This window comes from Myxocyprinus asiaticus, chromosome 44 (genome assembly GCF_019703515.2).
Source record: "Myxocyprinus asiaticus isolate MX2 ecotype Aquarium Trade chromosome 44, UBuf_Myxa_2, whole genome shotgun sequence".
NCBI classification, from domain to species: Eukaryota; Metazoa; Chordata; class Actinopteri; order Cypriniformes; family Catostomidae; genus Myxocyprinus; species Myxocyprinus asiaticus.
In genome coordinates, this window is record NC_059387.1 from 33178555 (window position 1) to 33191564 (window position 13010).

A 13010-nucleotide genomic window follows, 5' to 3' on the forward strand; every position below is an offset into this window, starting at 1 on the left:
ACAGCGTCTCCATCTGTCTTTCCCTTCTTTCTTTATACAGTTATAATAATAATTGTATGTACAGGTGTGCTATTTGTACTTGGCACACCTGTACATACAAATGTGTCTATTTTACTATATACATACATACATACACACACACACACACACACACACACACATACATTTGTATCTTATTCACATATCTTTATTTTTATTTTACTATCTGTGTACTGTTGTTGTCTCTGTGCACTAGAAGCTTCTTCTGTCACCAAAACAAATTACTTGTGTGTGCAATCATTTGCAATAAATCTCTTTCTGATTCTGATATAGTACTTTTTCCTATACCCTTCACACAAAGAAGCTCAAAGAGTGGTTCAAATAAATATAATTTGAAACAGGATGGGACAATGGTTCTATAAGAGGTTTGGAGGCATTCATATTCACAGGGCCCAATAGTAACAGGAGTGCCAGTCAGGGAGCCCTCATAGACCAAACGTGTTGTTTAAGAGGCCTTGTATAGGCTATAGGACCCATATATTCAAGCATAAATAAACATTTGGTTTCATTGTTGATGGGTTTTCTGTACCAAACTGGATCGTGCATCCTTAAAACCCATCTGATCTTCATCAAAGTCACAAGTATAGACAAACACAATGTGCTTCAGCTAAAAACACACAATTATAATCTTTCATGTTTTTATTTAACACATCCCGTTAAACATTCAAAGTGCTGTGGAAAAAGTAAGTGAACTTTGTAAGTGACTACCTTGTTGTTGTTACCTGGATTATCCACAACAGTTTTTTAGTTTTGTGAGAGTTGTTCATGAGTCCTTGTTTGTCCTGAGAAGTTAAACTGCCCACTGTTCTTCAGAAAAATCCTCCAGGTCCTGCACATTCTTTGGTTTTCCAGCATCTTCTGCATATTTGACCCCTTTCCAACAGTGACAGTATGATTTTGAGATTCATCTTTTCACACTGGGGACAATTGATGGACTCATACACAACTATTACAAAGGGTGAAAACATTCACTGATGCTCAAGAAGGCAACATGATGCATCAAGAGCCAGGGGGTGTAAACTTTTCACTTACTTTTTCCACAGCACTGTGAATGTTTAATGGGATGTGTTCAATAAAGACATGAAATATTATAATTGTTTGTGTTGTTATATTAAGCACATTGTGTTTGTCTATACTTGTGATGAAATGAAATTTTATGACCAATTAATGCAGAAAACCAATTAATTCCAAAGGGTTTACATACTTTTTCTTGCCACTGTATATTCTATCCCCTAACGCTAACCCTCACAGAAAACTTTGTAGGGCTTTACTGGTTGTTTAGATCAGTGTTACTATCAGAAATAATTGGTAATAATTTCTTTAGTTATTAATTAATATTTAAATTAATTAATTGAATATAACTCATTAAAACCTCATATGGGGCTCCAGTAAATGTAGTGTGCTATGTTTAGGAGCGGGTTTGGTTATTAGCAATAATTAATAATTGTCAAAGATAATTATTAATTATTAAAATCAATAGAACATTGATGAGAATCAATGTTAGCTTTTTTAATCCTTTAAATCAACAATTATCAAAGATAATCGTTAATTGTTAACATCGATGAAATGTAAATTAAAATTAACACTAGCTTATTGATCATTCAAATTCAACAATCATCAAAGATAATGATCAATTATCAAAAAATCAATAGAATATTAATAAGGATTAACATTGATGGGGCACCACCCTGGAAACAGGGACTAATAACCAGACAGTATAACAGTCTCTATATTAGATTGTTTTCTTAGGAAACTCGACATCCGAAGAATATCGATTTTCGGGAAAAAACAATGAACGAAGGCTTGAATCCGAGCACTGACATCCCGTCAGCATGACACAGGCATATGCAAAACAAACCAAAACACTTCTCTTTGTAATATAAACAAAGTTTATTTATGCAGTAATATCAATTAATAATTAATACAATGCAGTCAATAAACTTCCAACTTCCAACTACAAACTAAACAGTGATATGATTAGATATGGGAATCAAAATAATCCTGTAACACATGAGGGTGTGTGTGTGTGTGAGAGAGCGAGTGTGTGTGTGTGTGTGTGTGTGTGTGTGGTTAGTGCGAGAGAGAGAGAGAGAGAATTAAGTGACGGCCCTAAAGCCAATTTCGCGATCGTGGGAGAGAAAGCAGCTGTTAGTTTATCGCTCAGAGACGCGGTGGATGGCTCGTAAAAGTCCCACGTTCTTTGACTCTTTAATGGATAAACTCAGTTTGCCGTTCTCATCCGCGATGGCGGAAATACACAACAGTCCAATTTGGTTGGACCACAATACAGCAAAACAAATTTGTGATAATTAATACCCTGAGTATTAATAATGAGCGGATATGGCGGTCTGTAAACTGTACAAGTAAAAACCTTGAAACACAAGAATAACACACTATAATATTCTATCTCTGCCCAGACGTAAACCTCTTACTTGAATCGTATGAGGATGTAGAATGTGTGTTCATCCGTCCTTTAACTCCGACCCGGTTCCTTGAGGCTCAGGTGATGACAGGAGGCCGTTTCCTCGCTCTGTTGGTGGCTGCTGATTCTCGGCGGGCTGGCAGAGAACTCTTTAGAAATTTTAAATCTCTTCACTTCTGCAGGCAAACGGATGAAGATGCGGATTGCTCGGCGGTCTCATTCGGATCCGTTAGAGTGTTCGGTTGAACACAGAGTAATCTCAACTCGTCCAGCGAGATGGAGATTATATGGCCACAGTTTCAAGTCGGACGTTACTTCCTTGTGCCACGAGGTTGCACCTGAGAGCAGCAATGAGCTACGTCTATACACGGTGAACAAAGTTGCTGGAAGCAAATCCCGGAAGCATTTCAGAGGTATTTCTACTCCTGATGATGTCATGGTTTGAGGGACGTTCTGTTGTGTGCCTCATCCAATAGGAGTTGAGAGTTCGATCCTTTAGTGAGCAAGGCTTCATGGGATTTGTAGTCTGTTTTGGACTCCCTTTGTTTGATTTTGGCGCGATTTTTATCAGTATAATTTATGACCTGGTATGTTGGGGCATGAGTTAGGTTTTTACTACTGTGTTAGGCCTGCCTTTGTCTTCTCTCTGAATACATGAGGCCCAACATCTTTCTGCATTTTTACATTAAAAAAAATCCTTCATTTAGTATGTTTTTTTAAAGCATTTTGATTTATGAGGACACTTGAGTGTTTGTTTATAGCATAATTATATGTGTATAATATAGAATAGGCTTTATACTCATTTTCTATCATCTCTTCGTTGTTCTCTCCATCTTAATGGCTGAGTAAATGGACCAGATGTTTCACAAAATATATATCTTAAATCTGCAATACCCTAATCTGTAATGTTTCTTGATATTGTTTAAAGTGGTCATGACATGAGGAATCAAATTTTCCTTGATCTTTTGACAAATAAGAGTTCATTGTATTATAAAAACCTCCTGTAAGTTTCAGAGCTTAAAATCCTCATTCCTCACTGCAAAAATAGCTTTGCTTAAAGCAGGTTCAACAGCCCGTTTGGAATGTGTGGGGCCTGTGATGTCACAAGGACCAAAAGACATTTGCATATGACTGTCTCTTCAGAAAGACAGATGCCTGCTTTTACATCATTACACCCTTGGCCCCACTCACTGGCTCTCTCAGTCATAAACAAACTGATGAGGAGAGAAGGGCTGATATTGAAGTCTTAAAGGGCAAAAGAGCTAAAAACCTAGCGTTTCAGTCAGAGAGCCAGAGACAGGGTGGGAAATTATAATATTTTACTAAATTATGACTGTTTCTGGTGCAAAAAAAACTGTATTAACATTACAAGTGTACCTCAGAAAAAAAATTAATATGGTAAAAAAAAAAAAGAGTAAGCCATGACCCCTTTAAATCATAATATCCTGTGTGGCAGTTCCTACCTGTTCTCTCGTCTGCATTAACAGAGGATCAGAATCAGAATCAGCTTTATTGCCAAGAATGCTTACACATACAAGGAATTTGTCTTGGTGACAGGAGCTTCCAGTGTACAACAATACAAAAACAGCAGCAAGACATAGATAATAAAAAATAAAAAATAATTATACACATACGTACATACACACAGACACACACATACATGCATACACATACGTAGCGCAAATCTTATACAGATATGTTATCTGTTATGTACAGTGCAGTTTTTTTTCTTTTTTTTTTTTTCATTGTAATGAAATGGCAGATGAGGTTGGATAAATATAAAAAAGACTAAACTGTGTATTGCACATAGTTATTGCTCAATGTGGCAATTTAACTGTTCATGAGATGGATAGCCTGAGGGAAAAAAACTGTTCCTGTGCCTGACGGTTCTGGTGCTCAGAGCACTAAAGCGTCGGCCAGAAGGCAACAGTTCAAAAAGGTAATGGGCAGGGTGAGTGAAAGTGTATAGTTCTTGAAGGGGGGGCAAGGGGCAACCAATAATCCTCTCAGCAGTCTGAACTGTCCTTTGTAGTCTTCTGATGTCTGATTTCGTAGCTGAACCAAAAAAGACAGATACTGAAGTGCAGAGGACAGACTCAATGATAGCTGTGTAGAACTGTATCAGCAGCGCCTGTGGCAGGTTGAGCTTCCTCAGCTGGCGAAGGAAGTACAACCTCTGCAGGGCCTTTTTCACAATGGAGTCAATGTGTGTCTCCCACTTCAGGTCCTGTGAGATGGTAGTGCCCAGGAACCTGAATGACTCCACAGCTGCAACAGTGATGTTTAGAATGGTGAGAGGGGACAGTGTTGGGGGGTTCCTCCTAAAGTCCACAATCTCCACCGTTTTGAGCGTGTTCAGCTCAAAGTTGTTTTGACTGCACCAGACAGCCAGCTGTTCAACCTCCCTTCTGTATGTAGACTAATCTTGGATTAGGCCGATGACAGTGGTGTTGTTTGCAAACTTCAAGAGCTTGACAGAGGGGTCCTTTGCGATGTAGAGGGAGAAGAGTAGTGGGGAGAGCACACATCCCTAGGGGGGCACCAGTGCTGATTGTACAGGTGCTGGAAGTGAGTTTCCCCTGTCTCACAAGCTGCTGCCTGTCTGTCAGAAAGCTGGTAATCCACTGACAGATAGACATGGGGACAGAGAGTTGGTGTAATTTATTCTGGAGTATAGCTGGGATGATGGTGTTGAAAGCCGAAATGAAGTCCACAAAAAGGATCCTTGCATATGTCCCTGGTCTGTCCAGATGTTGCAGGATATGATGCAATCCCATGTTGACTGCATCATCCACAGACCTGTTTGCTCGATAAGCAAATTGAAGGGGATCTAGAAAGGGTCCAGTGATGTTCTTTAGGTGGGCCAACAACAGTCTCTCAAATGATTTCATGACCACAGACGTCAGGGTGACAGGTCTGTAGTCATTAAGTCCTGTGATTTTTGGTTTCTTTTGGACAGGAATAATGATTAAAAGTTTGAAGCTGCATGGGACTTTACACTGCTCCAGTGATCTATTGAAGATCTGTGTGAAGATGGGGGCCAGCTGGTTAGCACAGGATCGAAGACACACTGGTGAGACGCCATCTGGGCCTGAAGCTTTCCTCGTCTTTTGTTTCCAAAAGACCTGGCTCACCTCATCTTCACAGATCTTAAGTGCAGGTTGAGTAGCAGGATGGGGGAGGAGTGGGGTTGCAGGAGGTGTTTTTGTTTGTGTGAAGTAAAGGTCAGAGTGGGTGTGGGGTGTGAGATTGGGCCTTTCAAATCTGCAGTAGAACACATTCAGGTTGTCAGACAGTTGTTGGTCCACAACAGGGTTGGGGGTAAGAGTCCTGTAATTTGTAAGTTGTTTCATGCCACTTCACACTGATGCAGGATTGTTAGCTGAAAAGTTTTTTTTTTCAGCTTCTCAGAGTATCTTCTTTTAGCCACTCTGATTTACCTGTTCAGTGTGTTCCTGGCCTGATTGTACAAGACTTTATCCCCACCCCTGTAAGCATCCTCTTTGGCCTGACGAAGCTGCCTGAGCTCTGCTGTAAACCACTGTAAGGGGGTTTAGAGGAAAGGAGGAGGCGAGAACCGGCTTGACAACTTAAATAATAATTTATTAACCAAAAACACAACCAAAAACACACAACTAAAAACACAGCACAGCTGCCTGCAATTCTCTCTCTCTCTCGAACTGTCGTCCCCGGCCGCCTTTATCCCTCGGGCGCCCCATCAGGCTGATTGGGGACCGGGTGTGTCTCATTCCAACCCGGCCCCGCCCTCCTCAGCTCTACACTCCTCCCGGCGTTGCCTCAGGCCGGGGAGCCCCCGGCATGATCTACATCCCCCCCACCCTTCCTCTCCGGGTGGGGGGCGTGCCTTATGCCCCGACTGAGACAGGAGGGAAAAAAACAACACAAAATGGCGAGAGAAAGGCCAACACGGAGCGGCAGAGAGAGAGAGAGGAGAGAGAGAAAAAGAAACTCACCGGTTCTCTGATGCGCCGTCCCGTGGTCCTCGATCACTACTCCACCCTCTCAGGCGGACTGCGGCCGCTCCTCCCCGGGCGGACCGGAGTCAGACCTCCGACCCCCAACGGACAGAACGCCCCTCCGCGTTCCCGGCGTCCCGTGGGGACTCTCCTCCGCCCCTGGCAGCGGCCCTACCACTCCAGGCGGTCGGGGAGTCACTTCCCTCCTCCCCCCCCCCGCGGACGGCGGTCTTCTCTCGACACCTCCACGTTCCCGGGGGATGGCAGGGCACTCCTCCGCCCCCGGCAGCGGCTCCCTCGCTCCAGGCGGTCGGGGAGTCCCGTCCCCACTCGCCTCGCAGACGGCGGCCGTTCCCCGCGTCCGGGTAGTCGGGCTACTCCGTCCCCCGTCGGACGGCAGCGGCGCTCCCCTGGGTGGACGGCAGTGTCGAGGATCCTGCGACGGGAATCCCTCCTCCTTCCCGGGTTTCGGCACCAGTGTAAGGGGGAGGCGAGAAGCAGCTTCCCTGGTTCAGGTAAGGGTTTATTTTCTCTCTCTCTGCAGCACAAATTACAGTCTCCCAGTCTTTGCGTTATGCACAAAGTTAATCAACAATCACACACCGCTTCACAAAATAAACTCTCATCATTTGTAATAAAAACTCTTTGCTTCTTGCTCGGGTCTGTCGTGCCCAGGCTCTCTCTCCCTCCTATTTGCGGTGTGTCTCTATTTATGCCGCTCTCCCCGTGCTCACTGAAATTAGAGACAGGTGTTAGACATAATTTAGCTCAGGTGTAAGCGCCCTTACCGCTTTTTCTCTCTCCGGAGAGATGCTTGACCACGCCCCCGCTGCCACAACCACGTTTTGTTGTTGTTGAACTTTAAATTAGTCCTAGTAGGAATGCACATATCCTCACAGAAACTGATATATGATGTAACAGTATCTGTAAGCTCGTCCAGGTCTGTGGCTGCAGCCTCAATAACACTCCAATCCGTACAATTGAAGCAGACTTGTAGTTTCAGCTCTGCTTCATTGGTCCATCTCTTTACAGTCCTTACTACTGGCTTGGTTGATTTTCATTTCTGCCTGTAGGTTGGAAGAAGATGAACCAGACAGTGATCAGGGAGTCCCAAAGCTGCTCTAGAGACAGAGCGATATGCATCCTTTATTGTTGTGTAGCAACGATCCAGTATGTTCCTGTCTCTGGTGGGGCATGTAATGTGCTGTTTGTATTTGGGCAGTTCATGTGTGAGATTTGCTTTGTTAAAATCCCCAAGAATAATAATAGCTGAGTCTGGGTATTGTTGTTCTGTGTCTGTGATTTGATCAATTAGCTGTTGCAGCGCTGTGTTCACACACACGTTTGGCGTGATATACACACTCACCAGAATAAACGAGGAAACTCCCGCGGCGAGTAGAACGGCTTGCAGTTAATGAAGAGTGCTTCCAAATTAGGACAGCACATCCTCTTTAACGTTGTTACATCTGTACAACAAATTTCATTGATATTCCACTGCCTCTCGTTTTCCCCGTTAACTCCGTGATGCGATCCGCTCTGAACAGCTGAAAGCCCGGCAGATGTAACACGCTGTCCGGAATGGCTTCACTCAGCCAGGTTTCTGTGAAGCACAAGGCAGCAGAGTTTGAAAAGTCCTTGTTTGTATGGGTGAGGAGATTTTAATCTCCTCAGTTTCTCTCGAATGTAAATCAAACGGCCATTCACAATCATACCGCGACTTTTTTCTTTTTTGAACGGAGATACTTGGAAATGAACATATATTCACGTTAATCACTTTGTCCTCTCAGGCAACAACATTAAATGTTGATTAACATCAAGACTTAGTGATAAAAATGATAGGTTAATCTTACCAATCTCTGTTAATCCACTTGGACATTGCTGTCCTCATTTTAATGCATTGTTTTTCATTTTTTGTTCTGCACACCAGAACGCTTCCCTCCTCCATTTTGGTCATGTGACTGTGTCTGTGACAGACTTAGAGTAATGTTGGAGGGTAAGCGGTTGATATGTAATCACTTGATATAATAAAATACATTTTTGAACTCTTTTAAAATGCTAAACCAAAGTTTAATAAAAATGTTTCCTTACATTATTTTTTAACAAATAAGCTTTTGATTATTTATAACGTTTTATGAAAGAAGGATTTCAAAGAATGATTTTGGCACAAGAAAAAAATCTGTCCAAACTTGTGGACCTACAGTACAGAAAAAAGTCTTCATCTCGTGTTACAGATGAGCTGGTGCAGTTTATTAGTTGCATAAGTTTTATGAAGATGTCACTTAAATAACTTCATAACTGTCGAACGACTCAATAGAGCAGAAGTGAAACTGGTGTGTTCCAGTTCAGATCATTTAACCAATCAAACAGTGAATCTGAGAGTGTGAGGTGAAAATCACATTTGCATTGTCAGAGTTGAATGATTCTGTTTCTCTCAGAATAGAGCAGCTCTGTCTCCAGTGACCATGTTCAAACCACAATTTTAGTAGTTTAGTTTTACCAGCAATCGCACCTTTTCAGAACTGTTCCATAATTAAAAAGTTTCTCAGTTCGTAAGTTCGTGAAGACAAAAAAACTAATTTAATTTCTTCTAAATGTTCCTTAGATTCCACAGGACAGGTCACTGTAACTCAGACTCCCACAGAGAAACATGTTCAGATCGGACACACAGTCACTCTGACCTGTAAAACCAGCAGTTTCATTGGACGCCAGTCAGATGGTGACTGTACGACTTGTGTTTCCTGGTTTCTACAGAAACCTACAAATCATTTAGTATACAACATCAAAACCGTTCACACTGGAACTCCATCACGATTCAGTGGCAATGGAGCAGATCATCAGTGACCATCAGTGGAGTCCAGACTGAAGATGCAGGACATTATTACTGTCAGAGTTACCACTGGATTGACAGTAAAGGTTTATTCACAATGTGATTAAGAGTTGCAAAGAAACCATAGTGACTGCACTGATACACTGACAGATATTGCAGCTGCTCACACACACACACACACACACACACACACACACACTGGTACTTCTATCATTACGAGGACTCTCCACAGACCTAATAATTTTTATACTATATATTCTATCCCCTAAACCTAACCCTCATAGAAACATTTTGGCATTTTTATTATTATGTTTATTTATTTATTTATTTATTGTAGTTTATTTAATTGAGTATTAAGTAATATTGTGTTATTTTGTATGATATTAATGTACAGCACTTTGGTCTATATTGTAGTTTTTAAAGTGCTTTATAAATAAACTTGAACTTGAACATTGTTTAGTGTGTTTTTTAAGCTGTTTGAATTACAGGGACACTAGCGGTGTCCTCATAAACCATATTTATAGCATAATAACCTCGTAATTACTAGTTTGTAATCTAAAAAATTTCCTTGTAAACCACTCACACACACACACACACACACACACACCAGTGGAGAACATTGGCATAGCTAAACAAAATATATTAAATTAATTATATAAATAAATGATATCAATAATAACTTTACATTTTGTTTCAGACTTTTGGACCCCACAGTATTTATCTCCTGCATGTTTATATTTCAAAACCTCTTAATAAATTGTGACATTTACTGAGAACACTGTGTGTATGAGTTTCTTAATTTGACTACATGATCTTGTTTCATAAAGTCTCTGCAGGTGTTTTCACGGTTCATTGAGTGAAGTTTATTTCTAAAGTGTGAACTAAAGCCCTGATCTTATAAATCACCTGAAATGTTAAAGTACTTTCTCAAATTCAAAAGACACCAAAAGGAAATCAAAATAACTGAATATTGTTTCATTTATTGAATTTTGACAACAGAAAACAGCACTGAATAACAAAAGCACACATATACTTGTCTGAATAGAAGTCACTGTTAGTCTCCATGTGAGACATGAGTGAGAAGAGCAGAAGAGAATCCAGAGGATCTACTCAGAACACTGATCTCTCCTCACTTCTCCAGTGACTGACGGCTGGTCTTTCTGTCTGGCCTCACAGCTCACTGTGACCGCCTTCATCCACTCCTCCTGAGAGAGAGTCAGACTGCTGCTCCAGCTGTACAGACCGTCCTTCTCCAGGACCCCAGCACTGCTCTTCTCAGACCTGCTGCTCCCGTCCACCTTCCAGTTCAGGCTCCAGTCTGAGGGGAAGCCCTTGTTGGCCACACACATCAGTGTTGCTGTGTTCTTTGTGGAAATCTCTTCACTGGAGGGCAGCAGGACGCTCACGGCAGGACGAGTGTTGCCTGACAAATACACAATAGACAACTTAGAAAAAAGGAAAGATTTCTTTCTCCATTTTAAAACTAAATTAATTACATTGATAGATTTTTTTTTTTTTTTTTTTTTTTTTTTATGATAGGCTACTTAAAAAAATGTTTATTTTTTATTATTGTCATTTTGATCTGTTCACTCAAAAAAAGACTATTTTTTCCCCCCAAAGACTCTGAATTACCAAAATGTCAGTTTGACGGTCTGATGACATTATCAATAAAGTGCACAATAAATTTGTATGTTTGCAGCTAGATTTACACAAAAGTTGAAGAATGTCTTTCCGTCATATATTTCTCTTTACATTAAGAAACAATGAAAAAGACATCGCCCGACCTCAACAGTAGGATACAAAATATTCTGTACAATACTTCACTTTTAACAGATAGTTTGATGAAAATTCCTACAGTAATACTTTATATCTTCCATATTACATTAATAAACATTTCATATTGAAGGACCATTTTTATGAACTCATGATAATGTCAGTAATTTAAACAGAGGCATGAACAGCTACAAAAACTGAATCACATCTCACTTCTGTACGAGCAACAAATTCACATGTGCTGACAACAAATACATTAACCTAAGTGTCTTAAAATTTCACGTTAATTTCTTGAAAAACAGACAAATTATTAAATGAATCTAATCAGGAATTGAAAAAGATAATTATAAAAATAATGAATAAATAAATAAATCACAACATTAGAAGCAGGTGGGAGTTATAGGCTACATTTTCTTGTTTAGTGACAAGTTGGAAACAGAAAAATATTTGACCAAAACAATTTAAAAAAGTGAGACAAATCCCTCAACTCATAGTGTTACAATCATACATAAAACACACATTCAACATAATTATAAAACATATGCAACATTAAAAGAATGATTTGCTGATTTACTTACTGCCAACATCCAGTTTGGTGCCGCTGCCGAAAGTGTACCACAGTGATACAAACTAATAGAACAGCTGTACAAAAACCTCTGAGCGCTTCACTAACTGCACTTTAAACACATGATCACAAACACATCTTTACACAACACACATACAAACATACCTTCATTTATTTTGTTATTCATACTCTGGACAACTGCTAATAAAAATATGAATAGTTCATAATATGCATTTAAAAATAAAAATATAACATTGTTTTATGATTGCATGTTTTAACTCCTCTTAACTCTTGTGATGAAGTCTGTGTTGAATGTTCATGAGAAATCAAAACATTGAAAAAACTTCCTGAGAATATCCACTGACTGGAATGCAATGTATTTAATAACTTATAATAAAGACATACTGTTAATATTCATAAATGTAATATTCTTTTAATAATGTATTCTCATTGCTGCTGTTCTCCTGTAACAGTCACATTTGCTGGTGAGAGGAAACAGTTTTGAATGTGTGTCCCACCCCTCTGATTAAAGCACAATATCAGACTGTCTGTTAGTCAGGACTGTCAAACCAACATCACTGTTCCTTCAGTTCTCACTCATTCACAGTAAAGATGACAGCACACGCTCTCATTATCTGCTCTCTTCTGCTTTTCACTGCTGGTGAGAATCTATTTCAGTGCTAATAGTCAGTATATTTTACACATTCAAACTAAAATGATTTTTTAATCTTCAGGTGTCAAATAACTGTTCTTGAGATAGTAAAATATTCTGTGTTTATTATTTCATGTGTTTCAGAGTGTGATGGACAGTACACAGTCACTCAGAGTCCCTCAATAACAGCAGCTCAACCAGGACAAGAAGTTAAAATAAACTGTAAAACCAGCAGTGATGTGTATGGTGGTGTTAGTTTAGCCTGGTACTTACAGAAACCTGGAGAAGCTCCTAAACTCCTCATTTATGGAGCCAACAACCTGGAGTCTGGAACTCCATCTAGATTCAGTGGCAGTGGATCTGATAGTGATTTCACTCTGACCATCAGTGGAGTCCAGACTGAAGATGCAGGACATTATTACTGTCAGAGTTTACACTGGCCTGAAAGCATTCGATGGTTTACACAGTGATAAAGAGTCGTACAAAAACCTCTGTCAGTCACTCTGCACTGATACACTGACAGATACTGCAGCTGCTCACACAAACACTAACACACACACACACACACACACACACACACACACACACACAGTCTCCCAATAGTTTATTAATTTAGGTGCACTTTGATGGTTTTGATCATGAGTATAAATAATCACCAGAGAAAACTTTTAGTCGGTCTTGATTAAAGTTTTTCATTCCAGCCACATAAAACATCAGATCTACAGTGCACAATCACAAACAAGACAAGACACACT

General features: G+C 40.2%; 2 gene segments (V, D, J or C); one reads left to right on the forward strand and one right to left on the reverse strand.

Moving 5' to 3' along the window:
- Positions 1–10229: 10229 nt before the first annotated feature.
- On the reverse strand, positions 10230–11774 carry LOC127434551 (Ig kappa-b4 chain C region-like). The segment is given in 3 exon segments: positions 10230–10688; positions 11617–11668; positions 11769–11774. Coding segments are annotated over 3 exon segments (375 nt in total).
- LOC127434701 (Ig kappa chain V region 3547-like) lies at positions 11651–12772 on the forward strand. The segment is given in 2 exon segments: positions 11651–12264; positions 12400–12772. Coding segments are annotated over 2 exon segments (375 nt in total).
- Positions 12773–13010: the final 238 nt, after the last annotated feature.